At 48.4% G+C, this 21,188-nt stretch overlaps 2 protein-coding genes across 3 annotated transcripts in view; one reads left to right on the forward strand and one right to left on the reverse strand.

Moving 5' to 3' along the window:
• The window catches only part of TP53TG5 (TP53 target 5), an 18,469-nt gene extending 8,205 nt beyond the window's left edge, over positions 1-10,264 (forward strand). The window contains exons 2-5 of the mRNA XM_030309076.1: positions 7,131-7,205; positions 7,365-7,495; positions 8,957-9,473; positions 10,201-10,264. Of these exons, the coding sequence (XP_030164936.1) occupies positions 7,131-7,205; positions 7,365-7,495; positions 8,957-9,452 (702 nt within the window). The 3' untranslated portion in view covers positions 9,453-9,473; positions 10,201-10,264. The remainder of the gene's footprint in view (positions 1-7,130; positions 7,206-7,364; positions 7,496-8,956; positions 9,474-10,200) is intronic.
• Positions 1-19,894, reverse strand: part of SYS1 (SYS1 golgi trafficking protein) — a 35,622-nt gene extending 15,728 nt beyond the window's left edge. Inside the window, exons 1-4 of one of the 2 annotated variants that reach the window (XM_030309515.1) lie at positions 19,709-19,889; positions 19,255-19,494; positions 17,903-17,970; positions 15,467-16,698 (exon numbers count right to left, since the gene is read on the reverse strand). In XM_030309515.1, coding sequence (XP_030165375.1) covers positions 16,458-16,698; positions 17,903-17,970; positions 19,255-19,416 — 471 coding nt within the window. In that variant the 5' untranslated portion in view covers positions 19,417-19,494; positions 19,709-19,889 and the 3' untranslated portion in view covers positions 15,467-16,457. Of the gene's footprint in view, positions 1-15,466; positions 16,699-17,902; positions 17,971-19,254; positions 19,495-19,708 lie in introns of those variants that run through there. The other variant, XM_030309516.1, reaches the window with a different exon arrangement.
• Positions 19,895-21,188: the final 1,294 nt, after the last annotated feature.

Raw genomic sequence — 21,188 nt, forward strand, 5'->3', positions numbered from 1 at the left:
GTATTCTGCTATTTGTTGGATGAAGTATTCTATAAATGCCAATTAGATCAAGCTGATTGCTGGTGATGTTCAACTATATCCTTACTGATTTTTCTGCCTGTTTGACTTATAATTACTGAAAGAGAGGTGTTGAAGTCTCCAACTATAACAGTGTATTTGTTTATTTCTCCTTGGAGTTCTACTGGTTTTTGCCTCACATGTTTTGACACTCTATTGTTAGGGGCATATATATTAAAGATTATTATGTCTTCTTGGATAATGGACTCCTTTATTATTATTTAACAATCTTCTTTATCCGATAACGTTTCTTGTTCTGAAGTCTGCTTTATCTGAAATTAATATAGCTATTCCAGCTTTCCTTTGACTGTGTGAACATGGTATGTCTTTCTCTATCCCTTTATTGTTAAACTATCTTTGGCTTTATATTTAAAGTGGGGTTCTTGAGGCACCTGGGTGGCTCAGCTGGTTGAGCGTCTGACTTTGGCTTAGGTCATGATCTCACAGTTCATAGGTATGAGCCCCACGTTGGGCTTTGCACTGATAGCACTGAGCCTGCTTCGGATTCTCTGTCTCTCTCTTTCTCTGCCCCTCCCTGCTTGTGTTCTCTCACTCTCAAAAATGAATAAACATTAAAAAAAATTTAATAAAAAATAAAGTGGGGTTCTCTTAGACAACATATAATTAGGTCTTGTTTTTTGTTTTGTTTTATTTTGTTTTTTGTCTACTCTGACTGTTCCAGTCTCTTAATTAGAATATATTTAGGCCATTCACATTTAAAGTCATCATTGATATAATTGGCATAATATCTACTATGCTTATAACTATTTTCTATTTGTTGTACTTGTTCTTTCTTTTCTTTCTTTCCCTCTTTTTCTGCCTTCTTTTGCTTTGAGCATTTTACATGATTCTATTTTCTCTCCTTTCTTAGCCTACCAATTATACTTCTTTTTAAAAAAAAATTTAGTCAGGGCGCCTGGGTGGCTCAGTCGGTTAAGCGTCCGACTTCGGCTCAGGTCATGATCTCGCGGTCCGTGGGTTCGAGCCCCGCGTCAGGCTCTGGGCTGATGGCTCAGAGCCTGGAGCCTGCTTCTGATTATGTGTCTCCCTCTCTCTCTGCCCCTTCCCCGTTCATGCTCTGTCTCTCTCTGTCTCAAAAATAAATTAAAAAAAAAAAGTTAAAAAAATTAAAAAAAAAATTTAGTCATTTCCCTAGAGTCTATAATATATATTTACAACTATTTTAAGTCCCCTCTCAAATACTACTGTGCCAGTTCAAGAGTAATACATGTAACATACAAAGGACCCATAGCCCTCACAAAAATAGACACAGAAATCTTCAACAAAATATTACCAAATATTCAACCCAAAATTACATAAAAAGTGTTAAACACCAAAACCCAGTGGGGTTTATTCAGGCATGCAGGCCTACTTCAATATTCAAATATCAATTAATATAATCTACCATAGTAATGAACTAAAGAAGAAAAAAATCACATGACCATATTGACTCATGCAGAAAAATCATTAGACAAAAGCCAATGCCATTATTATAAAAACTCTCAACAAACTAGGAATAGAGGGTAACTTTGAACTTGATATAGAGCATCTACAGAAAACCTACAGCTAACATCATATTTACTGGTGAAAGATAAGATCAAGAATAAGGCAAGGATAACTGCTCTCATTACCTTTATGCAATGTGGTGCTGGAAGTTCTAGCTAGCAAAATAAGACAAGAAAAGGAAATTAAGGTATTACAGATGGGAGAAAATATTTTCAAATCATACATGTTACAAAGGACTTGACTCTAGAATATATAAACAACTCTCAAAACTCAACAGTAACACCAACATTCTTCACAGAGTTAGAGCAAACAATTCTAAAATTTGGATGGAACCAGAAAGGATCCCAAATAGCCAAAGTAACATTGAAAGAGAAAACCAAACCTGAAGGCATCACAATTCCAGACTTCAAGCTGTCTTACAAAGCTGTAATCCTCAAGACAGTATGGTACTGGCACAAAAACAGACACATAGATCAATGGAACAGAATACAGAACCCAGAAATGGACCCACAAACATATGGCCAACTAATCTTCAACAAAGCAGGAAAGAATATCCAATGGAAAAAAGACAGTCTGTTCAGCAGATGGTGTTGGGAAAACTGGACAGTGACATTGCAGAAGAATGAACCTAGACTTTTCTTTCTTTCTTTCTTTTTCTTTCTTTCTTTCTTTCTTTTCTTCTTTCATTCTTTCTTTCTTTCTTTCTTTCTTTCGTTTTTTAATTTTATTTATGTATTTTGAGAGAGAACATAAGCAGGGGAGGAGCAGAGAGAGAGAGAGAGAGAATCCCAAGCAGGCTCCGTGCTGTCAGTGCAGAGCCCGACATGGGGCTTGATCCCAGGAACCATGAGATAATGTCCTGAGTTGAAATCAAGAGTTGAATGCCCAACCAACTGAGCCACCCTGGTGCCCCTAGACCACTTTCTTATACCATACACAAAATAAACTCAAAATGGATGAAAGCCCTAAACATAAGACAGGAAACCATCAAAATCCTAAAGGAGAAAACAGGCAACAACCTCTTTGACCTCCACCTCAGTAACTTCCTACCTGACATGTCTCCAGAGGCAATGGAAACAAAAGCAAAAATGAACTATTGGGACCTCATCAAGATAAAAGGCTTCTGCAAAGTAAAGGCAACTATCAGCAAAACTAAAAGGCAACCAATGTAATGGGAAATGATACTTGCAAGTGACATATCAGATAAAGGGTTAGCATCTAAAATCTGTAAGGAACTTATCAAACCCAACACCCAAAAAACAAATAATCCAAATGGGCAAAAGACATGAATAGACACTTTTCCAAAGAAGACATCCAAAAGGCTAACACACACATGAAAATATGCTCCCCGTCACTCATCATCAGGGAAATAAAAATCAAAACGACAATGAGACACCACCTCACACCTGTCAGAATGGCTAAAATTAACAACTCAGGCAACAACAGATGTTGACGAGGATGCAGAGAAACAGGAACCCTTTTGTACTGCTGGTGGGAATGCAAACTGGTGCAGCCACTCTGGAAAACAGTATGGAGGTTCCTCAAAAAATTAAAAATAGAACTACCCTACGACCCAGCAATTGCACTACTAGGTATTTATCCAAAGGATACAAAAATGCTGTTTGAAGCACATGCACCCTAATATTTATAGCCACACTATCAACAATAGCCAAAGTATGAAAAGAGCCCAAATGTCCATCAACTGATGAATGGATAAAGAAGATGTATCAATATACATTATAGAATATTACTATATTACATTATAAATCTTACTCAGCGATCAAAAAAAAAATGAAATCTTGCCATTTGCAACAACATGGATGGAACGAGTGTATTAGGCTAAGTGAAATAAGTTTGTCAGAGAAAGACAAATATCATGCAATTTCACTCATATGTGGAATTTAAGAAACAAAACAGATGAACATAGGGGAAGGGAAGGAAAAATAAGATAAAAACAGAAAGGGAGACAAACAATAAGAGATTCTAAAATATACAGAACAGACTCAGAGTTGCTGGTGGGGTGTTGGGTGGGGGGATAGGCTAAATGAGCAATGGGCATTAAGGAGGGCGCTTGCTGGGATGAGCACCGGGTGTTATATGTAAGTGATGAATCGCTAAATTCCTGAAATCATTATTACACTGTATGTTAACTAACTTGGATTTAAGTAATAATTAATTAATTAATTAATTAATTAATTTTTAAAAACTCAGCAGTAGACAATCCAATTAGAAAATGGACAAAAACCAGATGTTTTATCAAAAAGAATACAGAAATGGCAAATAACACAATAAAATATGTTCAGCATCAATAGCCATTAGGGAAATGCAAGTTAAAACCATGATGAGGTATCACTACACACTTACGAGAATCATTTTAAAAAATAGTGACCATAGTGGGGCGCCTGGGTGGCACAGTCAGTTAAGCATCCAACTCTTGATCTCGGCTCAGGTCGTGATCTCACAGTTTGTGCGTTCCAGCCCCACATTGGGCTCTGTGCTCATGGCGTGCAGCCTGCCTGGGATTCTGTCTCTCCTTCTCTCTGCCCCTCCCCTGCTTGTGCCCTCTGTCTTCTCTCAAAATACATAAATAAACTTTAAAAAGTTTTAATAAATAAAAATAAAAAATAGGAACCATACCAAAAGCAGATCAGGATGCAGAAAAAACCGATCATTCATACATTGCTGGTGAGAATGTAAAATAATATAGTCACTCTGGAAAATAGTTTGTGTCTTCTTAGAAAACTAAACAGACACTAGCAATCGCACTCCTTATGGAGAAATGAAAACTATGTCCATACAAAAACCTATACCTGAACGTTCACAGCAGCTTTATTTGTAATAGCTCTAAATTAGAAACAACTCAAATGTTCTTCAGTAAGGGAATGGTTAAATAAACTGTGGTACATTCTATACTCTGGAATAAAACTCAACAACAAAAAACCCAAACTATTGATACATGCAATAACTGAGTGGATGTTGAGGGCATTCTTCTGAGTGAAAAAAAAACGCCAAACTCGAGCCAGAGCAGGCAGAGGAGCCAGGAGTAGTGGGGTGGACAGAAGGGAGAGGGGAGAGCGAGTGTCCTTCGCAGCTTCCCTCTCAAGCCACCTCCAGGTTTCTGGCCTGGGTCACAGCATGCTAACCTCCCCCCTTCACCCTAATAATAAAGGACGTTGACATGCACGAAGTTGTTCTGCAGCCTAGGCTTGGTCCATCACCCCTAAAAGGCAGAGCTAAGCACCCTCTACGCACGTGTCTCCGCCCCAGAGGCGGTGTATTGGAGAGTGGTTCTCACACTCGGCTGGGTATCAGACCGGCCGGCTGAATGGGGTGGTGCCCGGGGAAGCTGCGTTCCACAGGCTCTTCCAATTCCTGATGTGGCCAGCTAGGCAGATCCCTCAGAGCAGCCCTCATCTCTCCCTGCTCTTCACCACAGCCCCTCCCTGTCCTCATCTCCTGCCGCCACTAGTCTCCCCTTCTCTCACCTCCTTCGGGCCCTTGCTCACATCTCATCTGGTCAGTGAATGCTTCCCGTTCCAGCCATTTTAATATGGCAAACATTCTGCCTTTGCTCTCCCACTGCCCTCTGCCCTGTTTACTTTTCTTCCCACACTTATTTCCCTCTGACAGGACAGTGGTGTGCTGGAACTGACTCATAAGAGCTTGCAAAAGCCTATTACACTCTTACAAGCTCTGCTGGCTGGTTGTTACGCCTAGCCATCATTAAAAATCAAATTACACAAACTTAATTAAATTAATGATATTAAAAACAAAGGCAAAAAATGCTCAAACTCATCACTTCGTAATTGTTTGCTACCTTTTGCTATTTATTATCTATGTTCTTGAGAGTCTTCACTGTTGTAGAAATATATAATCATATGCTACTATGCATTTCCATTCAATTTTCTATTCAGTGACATCTCATTGGTAGCTTGAATTCAGCCCTGGTAGGAGTATTCACACCCAAACATAGGTACGTTATAAATCAGGTTTATTATTTTGTTGATTGTCTGTACCAGGGGTTGATCATGGCCCAAATCCAGCCCAACTACTTTTGTAAATAAAGTTTTATTGCAACACAGCCATGCCTACTCATTTGCATACTATCTGTGGCTGCTTTCACCCTACAATAGCAGAGCTGAGCAGGTACAATTATATGGCCTGCAAAGCTTGACCTGTTTACTATCTTGCCCTTTACAGAAGAAACTTGCCCACCCATGGTCTAGCCTTAACATCTAACGGAGGAGATGTAAATAATGCAATTAAATGTAAACACATATGTCCTGTCTCTAGCTAGTACATTGTAAACAGCACACACACCAAAAAAAATTGAGAAAACATACTGCCGGTATTTGAAAACTGATCCAATACAGCAAATAAGTCGATATGTCATTGGTGAATAAGTGAAATTCCAACATTTTATTCTTTCACTTTTTTACTTTCTTCCTCCTGAAAATGTCAACATTTATGTTGGAGCTACATTTGTTCATCCATAACAACCATAGATTGGCTATGGATAGGAGTTAGGCAAGACCCAGGAAAAGCATACTGTTAAGAATGAACTGGCTCTTTGGAATTTACAATAAAGAGTATTGTAGAATTTTATTATTTTATATTTGTATCAGTAAAATTTATAATACACACGCATAGGTAAACACATTTTGCTTTACAAGCATGCGTACTGTTTTGTTTCCCCTCCAGCAGAATGTAAACTCCTTGAGAGGAAGAATGTTCTTTTATCCCAGTGCTTAGAACAACACCTGACATGTAGCACGTGCACAGTCAACATAGGACGGGAGAGAACAGATGAGCATAGTTGGGTACCCCTGGTTTCATGCATTGACTGTCAGACCTTAAATTTCCAGCTCCACCATTATTCACATGTGTGGCCTTGAGTAAATTATTTAACCCCTGTGAACCCTGGCTTCTTTATTTAAAAAGAGGAGACAATTCTCTTACCTCACAGGGAGGTAAGAGAATGCCTCTACCTGGCACCTACTAGGGTTTTCCACAAATGGGAGTTTCCTCCTCACTCTCCGCCCCTGCCACACACATACTCCTTGGAGACCCAGCCCTGCTGCTGTCACAAATTTCAGTGATGTCACAGCCCCCCTCCCTGGAAGCTCCAGCACAGCCCTCCTGACAGCCAGCCTGAGTGCTGGCCGAACTGAGAGGGGCAGGGTGCAGGTGGTGCCTGATTCCAGTCTTGCCCCAGATATCTGTCTTTGAGGCCTCACGGCCCCAGTATGAGTCCATCAGCAAGGAAGAGGCCCAAGAATAGAATGGTTTCCAAGGTTGGACTTGGGAACGGACATGGAGGGGGTCCAGCCACACCCAGAGCAGGGGCCATCCAGCCTGGGGGAAAGGGAGAGGTGAAGGGTGAAGAGAGATCAGGAGAGTTAGAATGGTCTCCCCATTTCTGCCCCAAACCAAGACAAAAATCCCAGTCTAAGTTTGGTCAAACCATGCTCAGCCAAATGGAACAGCATAATGGAGGTGTTCAGGGGGATTCCTCCTATATTAGCGCTCTCTCTGTGTCTCTCCGTCTCTCTGTGTCTCTCTCTCAGCTACAAGATGAAGAACCACGGGACAAGGTACCGCAACCTGTCAGCAAAGCAATTAGGCGGAACCGACTTAAGATGGTGAGATGCCCCATTTTGGTCCCTCCTGGTTGCCAGGCTTCTAGTGACCCAGAAGTCACCAGGCCCAGCCCTGACCTGAGTTGAGCCAAAGTCTAGGTGGGTTGTGGGAGACTACAGAAAGCTGAAGCTTCTCTTTTCCTTGTTTCTTGATCCCGGCAGGTATTAAAAAACTTGTCGCTCTTGAAGCTGCTCAAGAGCTCAAACCCCCGGATCCAAGAACTGCATAACTTGGCCAAAAGGTGTTGGAATTCGTTGCTCAGAGTTCCGAAGATCCTTGGGATCTCCACCAGGTGAGCTTGGCCCACCATGCCCCCACCACAGACCCTACAGCTATCTTTACTAGGAATAGGCACAATCTATATATGCTAAGAAATTAAGAAAACCTAATTTTTACAAAGGCTCTGTGAGAAAGGTATTTATTAGCCCCATTTTACTGATGGGGAGCTGAGGCTCAAGAGATAAAGCGACTTGTCCCAGCTACCTGAGCTGGTAAGTGGCAGAGCTAGGATCTGAAGCCATTCCTGTGTGATATCAGAGCTGTGGTCCTAATCATGGTCACAATCATCCAATTATGGGACTAACCACCAGCCAGGGCACCACCCGAGCAAGAGGGGCCACTCATCCTCCTCACCCTCAAGTCCACACAATGCAGAGATTCACCTGCAGACCAGTCACCTTACTAAGGCTTGGCTTCCTCATAAATCATACCAGAATATTAAGAAAGTTGACATTAGGCACCTGCTAAGTGCCAGGTATATGCTAAGCACTTCACAAGCATTTCCCAGTTACATAATTCTTCACAATTAGGTAGATAGAATTATCCCAGTTTTACAGATGAGAAAACTAAGGCTCTTAGAGGTTGAATTTCTTTCCCCAAACGCACAGATGGTAAGAGGCAGAAGCGAATTTGAACGCCAGTTTGTCGACCTTGAAAACCTTTGCTTGCAAAGCCACTCGGCCACTTCGCTGCCCCCTACTTTGGGGAACTGGTGTGAGAGAGTCCTGGGCCTGGCGTGTAGCAGGCATTCAAGTCACAATGGTGGCTATTAACAGTACTGTCATTATCTTGAGGCTGAGTCCTCACTGATTCACACACTGAGCTAGGACAGTGCCACCACTGTGCAGAGAACCCAATGGTTCTCTACAGAGAACAGACACCCTTGGGGAAGGTCTCCTGCCAGCACTGAATACCTCTGGTTAACACCCCCTCTCTGGGCTCCTCACTCTGAGCTGGCCTCCTAGATGCCGGCAATCAGGAAACACTGAGCTGGTAAGGTCAGGCCTATCTCATCCCACAGTTTCCCAACCTGTTCAAAGCAGCACAACCTCTCTTCAAGTATCTGTCCTCAAGCCCCAGCTGTGTTGTTGGGTGGAAAGGTATCCTGCCCTCACCCTGCCCCTCCCAGAGCGGAGAGGGCATTTGAGATACCTCCCCAGAACCTTAAGGTTTCTTGGAACACAATTTGAAAACGCTGGACTAGTTCACCCCTTCACCTGAAATCCAGAAAGGAAGAACCCTGGCCAGCAGCCCATGCAGACAACATACAGTCCTAGGGGTCCTAGCAACCTCTCCTGGCCCTTCGCCCATCCTTATCCCATCCCGTGCCCCCAGGCACATCCCCTGGTGGTGAAGCTTCTCTTCTGGTCCTCTCTAGCTTTCCCCCCTGAGCTGGCCGCATAGCAACTCTCTCAGGGTTGGAGGGTCAGGGCCTTAGTCCTGCTCTGCTGACTGTCTTCCCTCCCCCTGCCAGGAGCAGTAATGTCTGCGATAGAGTGGAACAAGATAATGAAGAGCTCCAAGAGGCTGGGTGCCCCGAGAAGACACTGGAATCCAAGAAATTACAGTCCACAGGGGAGCTCAAGCAGGGGTTGGGGGAGAGGAACAAGGCACAGGAGTCACCTGCAGCAGTGCTCCAGGGCAAAGAGCAGATGGAGCCTGAGCTCCCAAGGACATCGAAGGATCATGGCCTGACCGCTTTCCCTGGAGCCCAGGGAAGGCAATCACCTAAAGGAGAACCCCGCATCATCTTCCTGAAGACCTACCAGCACAAAACTCCCATGGGGGACAAGCAGCAGCTGGAGGCAGCTGACCAGTGGATCTGGTTTGAGGGGTTGCCCACCCGAATCCACCTCCCCGGGCCTCGGGTGATGTGCAGATCGTCCACCCTGCGCTGGGTCAAGCGCTGCTGCACGCGATTCTGCTCTGCGTCACTCGAGCTGCCCATGTGCCATCCGTACAGAGTGTGACGACACCACTGCCAGGCCGGGGTGAGACCTGGGCCCAAGGGAGGCCTGGAGATGGGTCCCGGAGTCAGGGGCTCATGATCCAGACTCTTGGGGACTGTGGCTAGCAGTGCTGGGGGGGGCTCCTCCTGCATGCCCAGAGAGTTGGGGGGAAGCCATTGACCAAGGCCACATGGCAGGGAGATGACTAGGGTGGGGCCTCTCAAGATCCAAGCAGGGGTTCTGGGGAGGGGCACTGGAAGGTGGGTTCTAAGGTGGGTCATCTCACTGCCTGGAGGCCTCAAGAGGGTCCACAACTGCTATGGCTCAGAATCTCAGTCAGGAGTCTGAGTAAGGGACTTCAGGGATTTCCAAATGAAGGGGGGGGGGGGAAGGGGGGACAGTCAAGTAGATCTCTGCTGTATCCTTTCCCCTTAGACCAAACCATCACCCACATTTGTTGCATTTATTCATGCCTCAAATAAAATTGACTCTGAACAAAAAGTTCAAAAGTTCCTTAGCGAAAGAAAGAAAGAAAGAAAGAAAGAAAAAGAACAGAAAAGAAAAAGAAAAAATACTTCACCAATTGAGGTCCCAAGAGAGGAAGGGGTGATGGGCTTGGGGATCCAGCTGAAAGGGAGGCTTCCCCTTCACAAAACCCCGATCCCCAACCTGCTGGACTCAGGGCGCCCTGGTCCTTGAGCCCGCTCCCGGGGCGGCAGCTCCCCCTAGCGGCCGTCTTGGCTCCTAACACCAAGGTCTCTGCTCACAGGTGGTGTGACCTTGGACGGGAGCCAGAGGTGTGACAACGGAGACGGCGCAATCATCTGAGCGGGAGGGATGGGCGGGAAAATTCAAGAGTGTACAAATAAAATCTCCCATAGGAACTGAAGAATATTACCGCCAGTTCTTCCTGTTTGGGGCTGGAAAGGATGGAGGAAAGAGGCCCTCGGCGGAGGTGGGGAGGAAAAAGTGTGCATCACGATTTTACGTTTCTTCCACTCCATTCCCAGGTCCCTATGGTCAGTCTAGAACGTGGCACCCAGAAGCCAGCGAGCTACACCCCTCCACACCTCTGCGAGCTGGCCTCTCGAAGGATGCATTCTATGAAGTCACAGAAAGGGAACATCTGTCGGGTGCTTTCTGGGTGACCGGTACCTCACAATGGCCCCGCAAGCCAAGGAGATGAGGAGACCGTGACGCCGAAACAGAAGGTGATTTGGCCAGGCTCACACGACTAGGGGGTGGCGGGGCCAGAACTCTAATCTAGAAGTGGAATCTCCCATTCCACCTTCCGAAGAAAGGAAAAGGCACAAGGGAGCATCCAGCCCGTATTCACGCGCATTGCGGCCCGGTTATTGCAGCATCGGCTGTCAACAAATCGGCAGCAGCCGAGCCTCAAAATGTGCCCAGCCTGGGTCAAGGAAAGCACCCAGTCAGGCCCCGAGTCAGTACTTCCCTACAGCTCCCAGGTGACACGGCACGCCCACCCTCCAATCCCAAGCCCAGTCGTCCCCTGCCTGCAGGAGCCATAGCCCTGAACACGCAGTTGGGGAGAGGAAGAACCAGGGAGCCGGGGTTTCTGGGGATCTTCCCCTAGAGGCGGGCTGCGCGGTGTGGCGCCCTCAAGAAAGCAGCGCAGCGATCGAGGGGCGCAGAGCCCTCCCGGGAGGGACCCAGGCAGTGGTGGAGAGGCCTAGATGCGGAGGAAGGGCAGGAGGGCCTCCCCGGGACACGCCTGCACCCTCCTAGGCCCCAGCGCTCCACTCCGCGACTGCGCCCAGCGGGCCTGCACGGGCCTGCACCGGCACAGAACGACCCCGTAGCCCTGGGCGGCGCGGCCACGGCCGGCCTGAGCCTGCGGGTGTGGGGCTGCTCGGTGCCGCCCCGCTCGGCTCTCCGCGAGCCGGCGCCTGGGCGCCACGATCCCCACTCCCGCCTCCCTACCTCTACAGCGCCACTCCCCCTGCCGCCTCCACCCCGCAGCCTCCACTCCAAGCTGTCTCTCCGCCCGGCTTGCACGCCGGCCCACTTCCTGCGTCGTCGCCATTTCGGTTCTTTTGCTGGACATCCTCAATCCCATCAGTCTTCAAAAATCACCCCTACTCGATCTTTCCCCCCCAAGCGCCTTCCATTTCATCAACCTTCGCCTGAAGGTTTGTCCCAAGCAATCAGGGAAGCGCGCTCCCAACCAAAACACACCGTGTTGGGGACCCCCTGCACTCGTCCTCATGGGAGCCCGCCCAGGGGACCCCAAGTGGGTAAGGTGTGAGCCTGAGCAAGACTGGCAGCTACCGCTTTGCCGCATAGACAGTCAGAGTTGGGTCCAGGGTCAGCGTCAGCTGATGGATTGTGTCTGTGTCCTGAGGCTGGGATCTGTCATGTCCAGGGCACCTCTGGGCGCTGGGCAGGGGTGGGGGGTGGGGGGTGGCAGGGAGGCAAGGATGCAGGCACTTGGGCCTCAGGCAACGTGCCTCCCACAATCCCACAGCTGGGTTGTCCCCTTACCACCTTCCCTGTGCTTGACCACTCCAATCTGAGGCTTCTCTTCTGGGCTCAGTTAGAGCCTGCTTTTTGGGGGCAGGAGGCTGCAACAGATCTCAGAGATCACAAACCACTCCAGAAATGGCTCCCTACCAGATAACTGTGGGAAAAATTAACTTTAAAGTGTTGGATTCAGAGTGACTTTTAAGAAGTCACATGACCTCTCTAAGCCTATTTCATTTTTTTATAAAATAGGGACGGATATGGGGCACCTGGGTGGCTCAGTCAGTTGAGCGTCCGACTTTGGCTCAGGTCATGATCTCACGGTTCATGGGTTCCAGCCCCGCATGGGACTCTGTGCTGACAGCTCAGAGCCTGGAGCCTGCTTCGGATTCTGTGTCTCCCTCTCTCTCTCTCTGCCCCTCCCCTGCTCATGCTCTGTCTCTCTGCCTCTCAAAAATAAACGTAATAAGAAAAATTTTTTAAATAGGGATTGATACTAATATCCATTCCAGAGGGCTCTGTGCAAATCAGGCTTGATGCAGGTAAAGCCAGTTTGTAGGGTGTTGAACAAATGTCCTTTTTTTCCTGCCTTCTTCCTGGACCTGTGCCATAATAAAGCCCCTTGCTTCCCACTCGAGCACTTACCTAACTGCTCACCTTTAAGGGAATTAGCTGCTTGTTAAAAAGCCAATCTTAGGTTCACATTCACAACCTTTTGATACAATGCCACCTGGATTCCAGAGACTGTCCCTCTCCTACTCTGAACCACCTGCCACTAAACATGATTGGAATGTGCAGAGGATGAGGCTGTTGAGGCAGACAGACCTAGCTTCTCACCAGCTGTGTGATGCTAGGGAAAGTTGTTTACTCCTAATCCTCAGTTTGTCTGCAAAATGGGGAAATAATGGTGCCTCGCTCATTGGATTAAGTGAGAATAAGTCACTCTGCAGTGCATGGCACATAGGAGTGCAGTACTCGGTAGGTATACCCTGATCACGGGCGAGCCTACCTCCCCACCTAACAGCTGAAAACACTGAGGCTTGAAAGAAAGGTGTTTCCTCCATAAAAGGAGGAGGGATGGGGCAGTGGCCCAGTAACTGCTTAGATTTCTGGATGCCGGCCACCGGTTAAATGCTTTGCACATATCTCACTGAATCCTCACAACACAGAGAGGTGTATCTTACCCTCATTTTAGAAACAAGGAAAACTACGCTGGGGTGGGGGCGGGGGTGGGTGGGAGTTAAACAGCTTTTCCAAGGCCTCACGGCTAGTAATGCAACCCAAGACTTCACCCCGCACTCCAGTGCGGCTCTCTTGTCATCTAGCCTTGGCCCCTACAATTCTGCCTTGCCCTGGGAGTGGCAGGACAGGGATCCAAACTCTCAGCAATCTGGACCCACTCCTGGCTCAAGGCTGTTTTCACCACCACTTGCTACTTTCTTACAGAAACCTTCAAGCAAGGCTTTGATTCCCTCTCCACAGAGGGCCTCTTTTGTGCTCTGAATCCACCCCCACTTCCCTTGCCCCTAAGGCTCTGTGCTCCTTGGGCTACAGATACAGGGAGGAGATCCATGTCTGTGCACAGACTGCCCCTGGGGACCGCCAGAGGAAGTTACTCTGATCTGGGAGTCACTGAGCAGTCGAAGAAACTCTGTGTCCACAGGAGCTGTGCCCCCATAGGATTCATGGGGACCTGGAGCTTCCCACCCCATCACCCCCCACTTGCTGGCTGCCATCCTGGCCCCCATTTAGCTCTGATCTGGAAAGAGCTGCCTAGAACTAGGGGTTAGGGGCACCCTCGGAGTTAGACATCCCTTTCTCCTTTCCCATCTTCCTTCTGGGTCATAAATGGCTTTGAGCACCACCTATGTACTCATCTCCACTTCTCTTCTCCAAAGGGAAGTTGGGAAGTGGCAGGGAAGGGGGGTGGGATGAAGAGAGGTTCAGACTTTAGACCCCTAGAAAGTCAAGAGATAACACCAGCTCCGTGGCTGGGTGGTGGTAACTCTCCCTTAGCCTCTGGAAATAAAAACTTCCTGCAGTTACCTGTTCATTTGGAAATGTGGCCATATTTCATATATCGTCTACCAGTTTTTCTTAGAAAGCTCGCAATGTTTACAAAGCACTACGCATCCTTTGTATTTAAAACAATACAGTAGGATGCAGAGGTATGATTATGAAGTGACAGACGTGCACGTCCTTTAACTATTAATGTCTTCAGAACGAGTTTATTGTCAGAACCAGAGTCCAAATCCTGGGTCTGCCAGGTCCTAACACATAACCTTGGGCAAATGCCTTAGTTTCCTCATCTGTAAGACACGGATGGTTCCTTCCTATTTCCAAGTGTTGCCATGAAGATTAAGTGAGCAACATGTAAAGTACTTAGCCCACTGCCGGACATCTATTAAGCACAGCTACTTGGGGAAACAATGGTGCCTTGCTCATTGGACCTGCGACCAATGGACAGCGACCTGCACAGCTACTTATTACTAACATGACAAACGTGTTCCTGCCACTGCCCAGTTCTCTCAGAAACTTGCCTCTAGACACTGCTTTTATGGTCATTTTAGAAATCGTAACAATTTCATTAAGGTCACAGATTTTTCACCCCCAACTGTCATTCAGCTCAGTCACTGTATTGTTGGAGAAAAGAAATCGGCTCCCCTGATGCCGGGCAAAGTTTGCCCAATTTTGGCAAAACCAAATTACCACTCAAGGGGCAAAGATTCATCATTACAGAAGATATGCAGAAGAACAGACACAGTTCTCTGAAGGAAACTCCCAGAGAGGTGAGCCAACACGGTTGGGGCAACCAGCCCACAGCTGACCAGGGGAGACGGCAGCCACATGACATGTGCTCTGGTGCCCTACCCGAAATAACATTAGCCACATGCCTTTATGGTTTGCGGTGTCTGGGGGAAATCCATCCACCCGAGGGGAGTCTTCTCAGCTGGTCCTACCTCCGGGACCCTGTAGCCAGGATCCGAGTCCCATTAACCAGCTGCTTCCTTCCAGCCTGGCCAGAGCACCAAGTGACTGAGGTGCCTCACCCTCGCACTTTCCCGTCTCCACTCAGGCACGTTCAGTCTTAAACCTTCATCCTGTCAGCCTCACCTCCCTTTTCTGCAGGGCTGGGGCCCAGGAGGCTAGAAAGCCTTCCTGGGCAGAGAGCAAAACCCATTTGTGAAGACCTAACACTGTAAGCTGCAAGCTGACTGCTCTCTTGGGCAGGCTCTGGGCGACCGAAAGAGGAATACTGATGGTTTCAATACAAAAGTGGGTCTAGACCAAGTGTGTTCCACTGGACACATTCAGAAATCAATGGCAAGAAAGGACACTGAGTCATGGCACTTCACCCAAGACATAACACAGGAGGCTGCAGATGAAGGGGGTAGGACATAGGAGTTCCCCACACCTAGTATTTTAACCAAATGAAAGAATAATCTGGGGTCTAGGAGAGAAAGTGACCTAGTTATTCTTTACAGCTCCCCGTCCGACCGTGTGGGTCTCTCGCCAGCCCAACTGCGGCACTACAAAGTAAGCACAGGCAGAACCGTGGAAAATACTGTATTTATGTACATAGGAGGGACAGCTGCAAGCCCCTAACAGAGGACAGGCCACCCCAAAGAAAAATCTTAGCAGCAAATTTCTATCTCCCTCAGCACTCCCAGCACAGCTCAAGTTGGAAGGCTGGGCCTCCTGTCTCTCGGCACCCATCATACCCTTCCCACTGTAGAATTCCCAGTAAGGCAGGGAAAAGGAACTATTGCCAGAAGTGAGGCCCGGTGGGAGCTGGGGTGCCTAGTCATTCCTAGAGAAGAGGCAGTGACTCTATCGTGAGGGGTGGACCAGGAGCAATGCTGGGACTTCTTCTCCGGGTCCTATGGCCTGCTCTGTTAAAAGCTGGCAGTAGAGAGAACTGGAAGAAAGTTAGTCATGGATTCATGGGCGTGTGCACACATGCGTGCAGCAGGACACGGGTTGTGCGTCTTCCTTGTGCTTGATGCCTCCGTCTGCCGTCCTCTCCGTGACGGCAGCCTAATCCTCTGCACCTCTGCCTCTCTGTGGCTATGGATCCAGAAACCAAGTGTTTCTCCAAACAGAATAGCTGCGGTTCAGCAACATGGCAAAGGTAACAGCTGTCTCGGGGGAGGTAAGACAGATGACTAGAAGAGTGGTTTGCTCCAATCAGATATCCTTGATTTGGTTCTTTTTTAAAATAACAGGCTGGTGACAGGTATAGTGGCTCAAGAATGACATGGTTCCAATTCTGTTATTACCCTGAAAGAGGTCCCCTTGCTGACCTCCCAGATAGCAACGCTTCAGCAGGCAGAGGCCATTCTTGCGGCTGTGGTTCTGACTGCTACCTGCCTTCTTGACAGGGCCTCACTATCTCTCCACCAACAAGACTTCACATTTCCAGGGTTCCTCTCACACCTGGGCTGGACCTCTTCTGGAGAGTCTGAACAGCCCAAGGTGTTGGGGGGCAGGGCGGGAGGGAAGGGCGCCAAGTGCCCAGCAGGGTGTCCAAAGGACCCGATTCTAGACATTGGATTTAGGGGCTGAGTTGAGGGGGATCTCCTTGAGCTCCGTCCGCATGCACAGGTACTCCCCGATGACAGCCATGAGCGCAATGCACACGGCTTGGACCAGCCACCAGGTCAGCGCCGAGGGGAAACGGGAGCTGTAGAACCAGCAGCCCAGGAGGTGAAAGAAATGGACAGTGACAGTGAAATCCAGACACTGCTTCCCTCGCCGGATGAAGTACAGCAAGCCCAGAGCACTGTGGGGAGAGGACAGCAGTGAGTTGTCACTGGGTTGTCCTGGCCTTAGATCATTTGGGGAGTAGGGACAATTAGGAGAACAGCATAGTGGTGGGAAGCAAGCAAGAGAAGCGTGAAGCGGGGGTTCCACTATTAGATGCCTAGAGAGAGCTGGCAGGTAATGCGGGGGGAGGATCGGGCTGGGCAGAAGAAAAACCAAAGTACAAGCTTGATGAGAAATGGCGACTGTCACCCAGGGGAATCCTAGGGACTGGTGGGGACTGCAGCACCCTGAGGCACACGTGGACCATCCAAAGTGGGGACCACAGAGACCTGCAGCTGGGCAAATCCTCATGCCGGAAGGTTGGCCTGGGATCAATCTTCCCATTTTCCAAGAGAAGCCAGAAATCTGGATTTATTTTTTTAACATAAAATATCCTGACTTTAAACTCAGTGGAAAAATGTTTTAAATGCCACTTGGGGGATGGTAAAACAGAGCATAATCTAGGAGCCAAATTCAGGCCATAGTCAGCCCACCCGTTTTTCAGTCTCCAGTGTGAGGTTAAGAATAGTAATGTGCAATGTACTGTTTTAAGTATTTCCCACAAATGAATTTGTTTCACCCTTAAAACTATGAAATGGGTAATATTATTCGCCTCATTTTACCAAGGAGGAGACTGGGGCTTAGATAGATCAACCTGTCCAAAGTCACGAGACTAGTGGGAAGCTGAGATTCAAAGCCAAGTAAGTCTGCCTCTACAGCCTGAGATCTTAACCATTATGCTAAACTGCCTCTCAAAGGGCAGGCAATGGTCACGGGTGACCTTAAATGTTACCCAGCCAAACCCCTCAGTGTACCAACGAGGTGCCCGAAGCCGAGAGAAGGGAAGTAACTTGGCCAATGGCACACAGACCAAGAACAGAACCGACTTCTCCTGACCCCCAGTCCCACCCCTTCCTCACCTCGTTCCACAACAGGGAAGTGATCTGAGATGGAAGCTAACCCCCAGGCGGCATGCAGAGGGATGTAAGAGCTTTCCAGCTAAGTCAAACAGCAATGGAAGGAGCCCTATAATGGAGCCAGTCCCAGAACCGGCCTTTGCCACCCACTTTAGTCCACCATGCCCCAGGAATAAGTGCCAGCCTGTCTCATGTCCAAATTGAGGAAGTTAGTTCCAGTGCTAGGACCCCCAAAAGCTGGAGAGCAAAACTGGTGATACTCACCAGGTGAGGGCGTTGAGGATGAAGGACATCATGGAGAGCCGGCCTGGAGGGGTGGAAAAGCCCAGGATCTGAGGGGGAATCACAAATGGAGATATGCTGGAAAAGTGACTTGGCTTGGCAGAGCTCCAGGCTCCAGGACCTCCCAAAGAACAATCATTCTTCCCAGAACACAAAAGAAAATAGGTCCCTGCATCTGTGTGTCAGCTTATTTCCAACAAGGTGCTTTCACAGACCTCCACTAGAGTATCTCACTGGACCCCAAACAGCAGCCGGGAAGAGACTTACAAAGGAGAAGCAAAAGTTCAGAGAAGTAACTTGCCCAAAGTGATACAGTCAGTAAACTGCAAGAGTAAGGTCAATTACAGGGTTCAGTAAACTGAGGCCCCACCAGCCAGACACCTAGTTTTGTAAATAAGGTCCCAGGGAAATGCTACCACACCTATTTGCTTAGTACTGACGCTGGCTGCTTTTGCACCACAATGACAGAGGCGAGTTGGTGAGAAGTCTCCTGTTACCTTGCCGAGGGCTACACAGAGAAGCAGCAGCAGGAGCAAAGATTCCATTCCGGATCTCCTGGCTCTGAGAGCTGTGCTCATTACCATACACCACAGCTGCCTCTCAGATGCTAAGATCTCATAGCCCTCCTTGACTATAAAGCACTTTCATCTTCCTAGGCACCTCTGGGGTCTCTGGGCTTCATAACATTTTGCTGAGCATTATTCTGCCCAGTTTCCAGAAGAGAAAACCGGCTCAGAAAGGTGAAGCAACTTGCCCAGAGTCCCACAGCTAGTATATCTGGACCTAGATTGGATGCTAAACCTCTCTGAATCCAAAGTACAGGCTCTCTGCGTTGCAGTCCATAACCTCTCCACTACTGGTCTCATGATTTTGCAGACAGGAAAACTGAGGTTCAGAGGGGACAACACTTGGCCCACATCACACAGCTAGTAAGCGGAATTTCAACGGAGGCCTGATTCCAAAGTCTAAGCAGTTTCCATTATACCTCCGTGAATGTTCTTTTATCCACCCCCCCTCTTCCGTTTGGCACCTGAGAATCTGGGGCCCAGGGAAGTAAAGTCACTTTCTCAGAGTGTCAGACAGGAGATGCATCAGGTTGCCTGGAACGCAAAGCTGCTCCTTGACATCCAGGCCCTTTCCTTTGAATAATCTGCTTCTGTTAACAGTCACTAAATTTTATGGATAGGGCACCTGAGGCTCAGAAAGATGAGATCCCTTCCCCGGGACCACAAAGTAAGATGGTGGTCCAGCCAGGTCTGGAGCCCAGTAGTGTCGGACCACAAAGTACACCCGACGAGGCCGAGACTCCGCCCGCGCTGGCCCAGAGACCCTACCTCGGCGTCGAACATCTGGTCCAGCGAGGGACTGCTGCGCACCAGCCCGTCCACCAGCGCCAGCCACAGGCCCAGCGAGCCGTAATAGACTGTCTGCATGAGGACGATCTGCGACAGGATCAGCAACGGGTCCCACACGTAGCTGCGGAACTGGCCCGCCATGCCGGCCCGCGGGGCCCGGCCGCCACCCGGGGCCTGGGTCAGCGCCGCGGCGCCATGGGCCCCGGGCCGCCCTGGCACCTGCGAGGACACACGCCGGGCCTCAGCCAGGGAGCCGTCACCATGGCAACGCCGCCCCGCCCGGGAGGAGGGACTGGGACGGAGGGGGCGAACCCATTCCGGGAGCGGGGGTGAGGGCGGGGCGGGCCGACCCATTCCCAGAGTAAGGGGAAATCCTGCCCATTCCGGCTGCTAGGGCCCCGCCCGTCCTCAGGCTTCTTCGGGGTCCACTTACCGGTGACGGACTCGAGGGTCGAAGTGTCCGAAGACGGCCCAGCCTCACCGACTGACCCCCTAAACAGCGCTGACAGACAGGACCATGGAGGAGAAGCCCTACCTGCCTAGAGAGGCAAAGATCCAGCTACAGCGGCGGAGCCGCGACCGCGTAGGAAAGAAGCGTTTCCGGGGAAGGCGGTGGAGGGGGCGGGGCTGAGGTTGCGCAGGCGTAATGGACGCAATCTTCGGCCGAGCCACCTAAACTGGGTACGGGCCGCGGGGAAGCGAAGTATGCACATGCGCAAGATGAAGAATGAAGGCGAACGGAAGTGGGGCACGTTAAGCGGTAGAGCTTGCGTGCCCTCTACAGGGGAGTCTTGAAGACAAGAGGCGCTACCAGGAGAATAGGGAGTGGGGTGGGCAAGAGCAAGGGAAAGATGTTTAGGAATTAACAAGTAGATAAGTGCTGACTCTACCTTCCCTCTCCTAGTTAAAGTCTGGGATAACTTTAAATGAACCTGCCAGGTCTTTCTTCCACACCTGATTTTGCCACGGTTCCCGTTTGACAGATGAGTAAGGCTCAGAAAAGGAAAGCAAGGTACCGCCTCAAAGAGTTAGAAGACAGAGTTAGTGGCAGTCAGGATTAGAATTCACGTGCCAACATCGCAGCATTGATTTCGTGCTACTGGATAACAGCAAGGTTTGGACACGTACGAATGGGAAAGTCCCTGCCCTCTGACACAACCTAATTATTAGAAAGGCAAAGTAGTGAATGTTTTATAATGTGGGTATCAGTTTGTATTTATATGTACATATAAACTTAAACTAGAAGACAGGCCAGATTCTGAAATCATAACCTAGGAGCAGATTCAGACCCTGCCTTGCCTGCATGACTGCTTTCTTTCTGCTTTTCTGAGTCCACATAGTGTAGACGGTCGGTAAATATTTGCTGAATGAGTCAAAACAGAGGAAGAATAACAGCAAATTGATGAATCACGTTCTTCCTGCCCCAGCAGATCAAAACCCCTTAACCTCATTGAGTCTAGATCCCCCTTCTCCAGAATGGAAAGAAAGGAAGTAACCGGTTCCAGGAAAAGAATCTGGGTTTTAGAGCCAGCTCTACTAGCTGTGTGACTAGCAAGCTACTTCCTTCTTTAAACCCCAGCTTCCCTGATTATGAAATGAGGAGTTAGACAAGATTAACGTTTGCCAACATTCAATCTACCCTCCACTAATTAGTTTCCCATTAAAAAAACTTCTAGAAGACTGATGTAACTGCCAATCAGAACTTCTGAACAGCATGTGATAATCATATTATCACCTTGAGTTGATACAATTCCAGACAAGAGTAAAGAAAGGTGAGACCTTATCAAGAGTAAGTATGTGATTTCCCTTATCATTTAGAAATACTGTAAACAGTTCCCTTGGACTCCAGTTTGGAAGTCATTAAGGCCCAAAGACTTCTGAGGTGCTTTCCAGCTCAACCATTTTTTTAGGTG

The sequence above is a fragment of the Lynx canadensis genome, chromosome A3, assembly GCF_007474595.2.
Source record: "Lynx canadensis isolate LIC74 chromosome A3, mLynCan4.pri.v2, whole genome shotgun sequence".
Lineage (NCBI taxonomy): Eukaryota > Metazoa > Chordata > Mammalia > Carnivora > Felidae > Lynx > Lynx canadensis.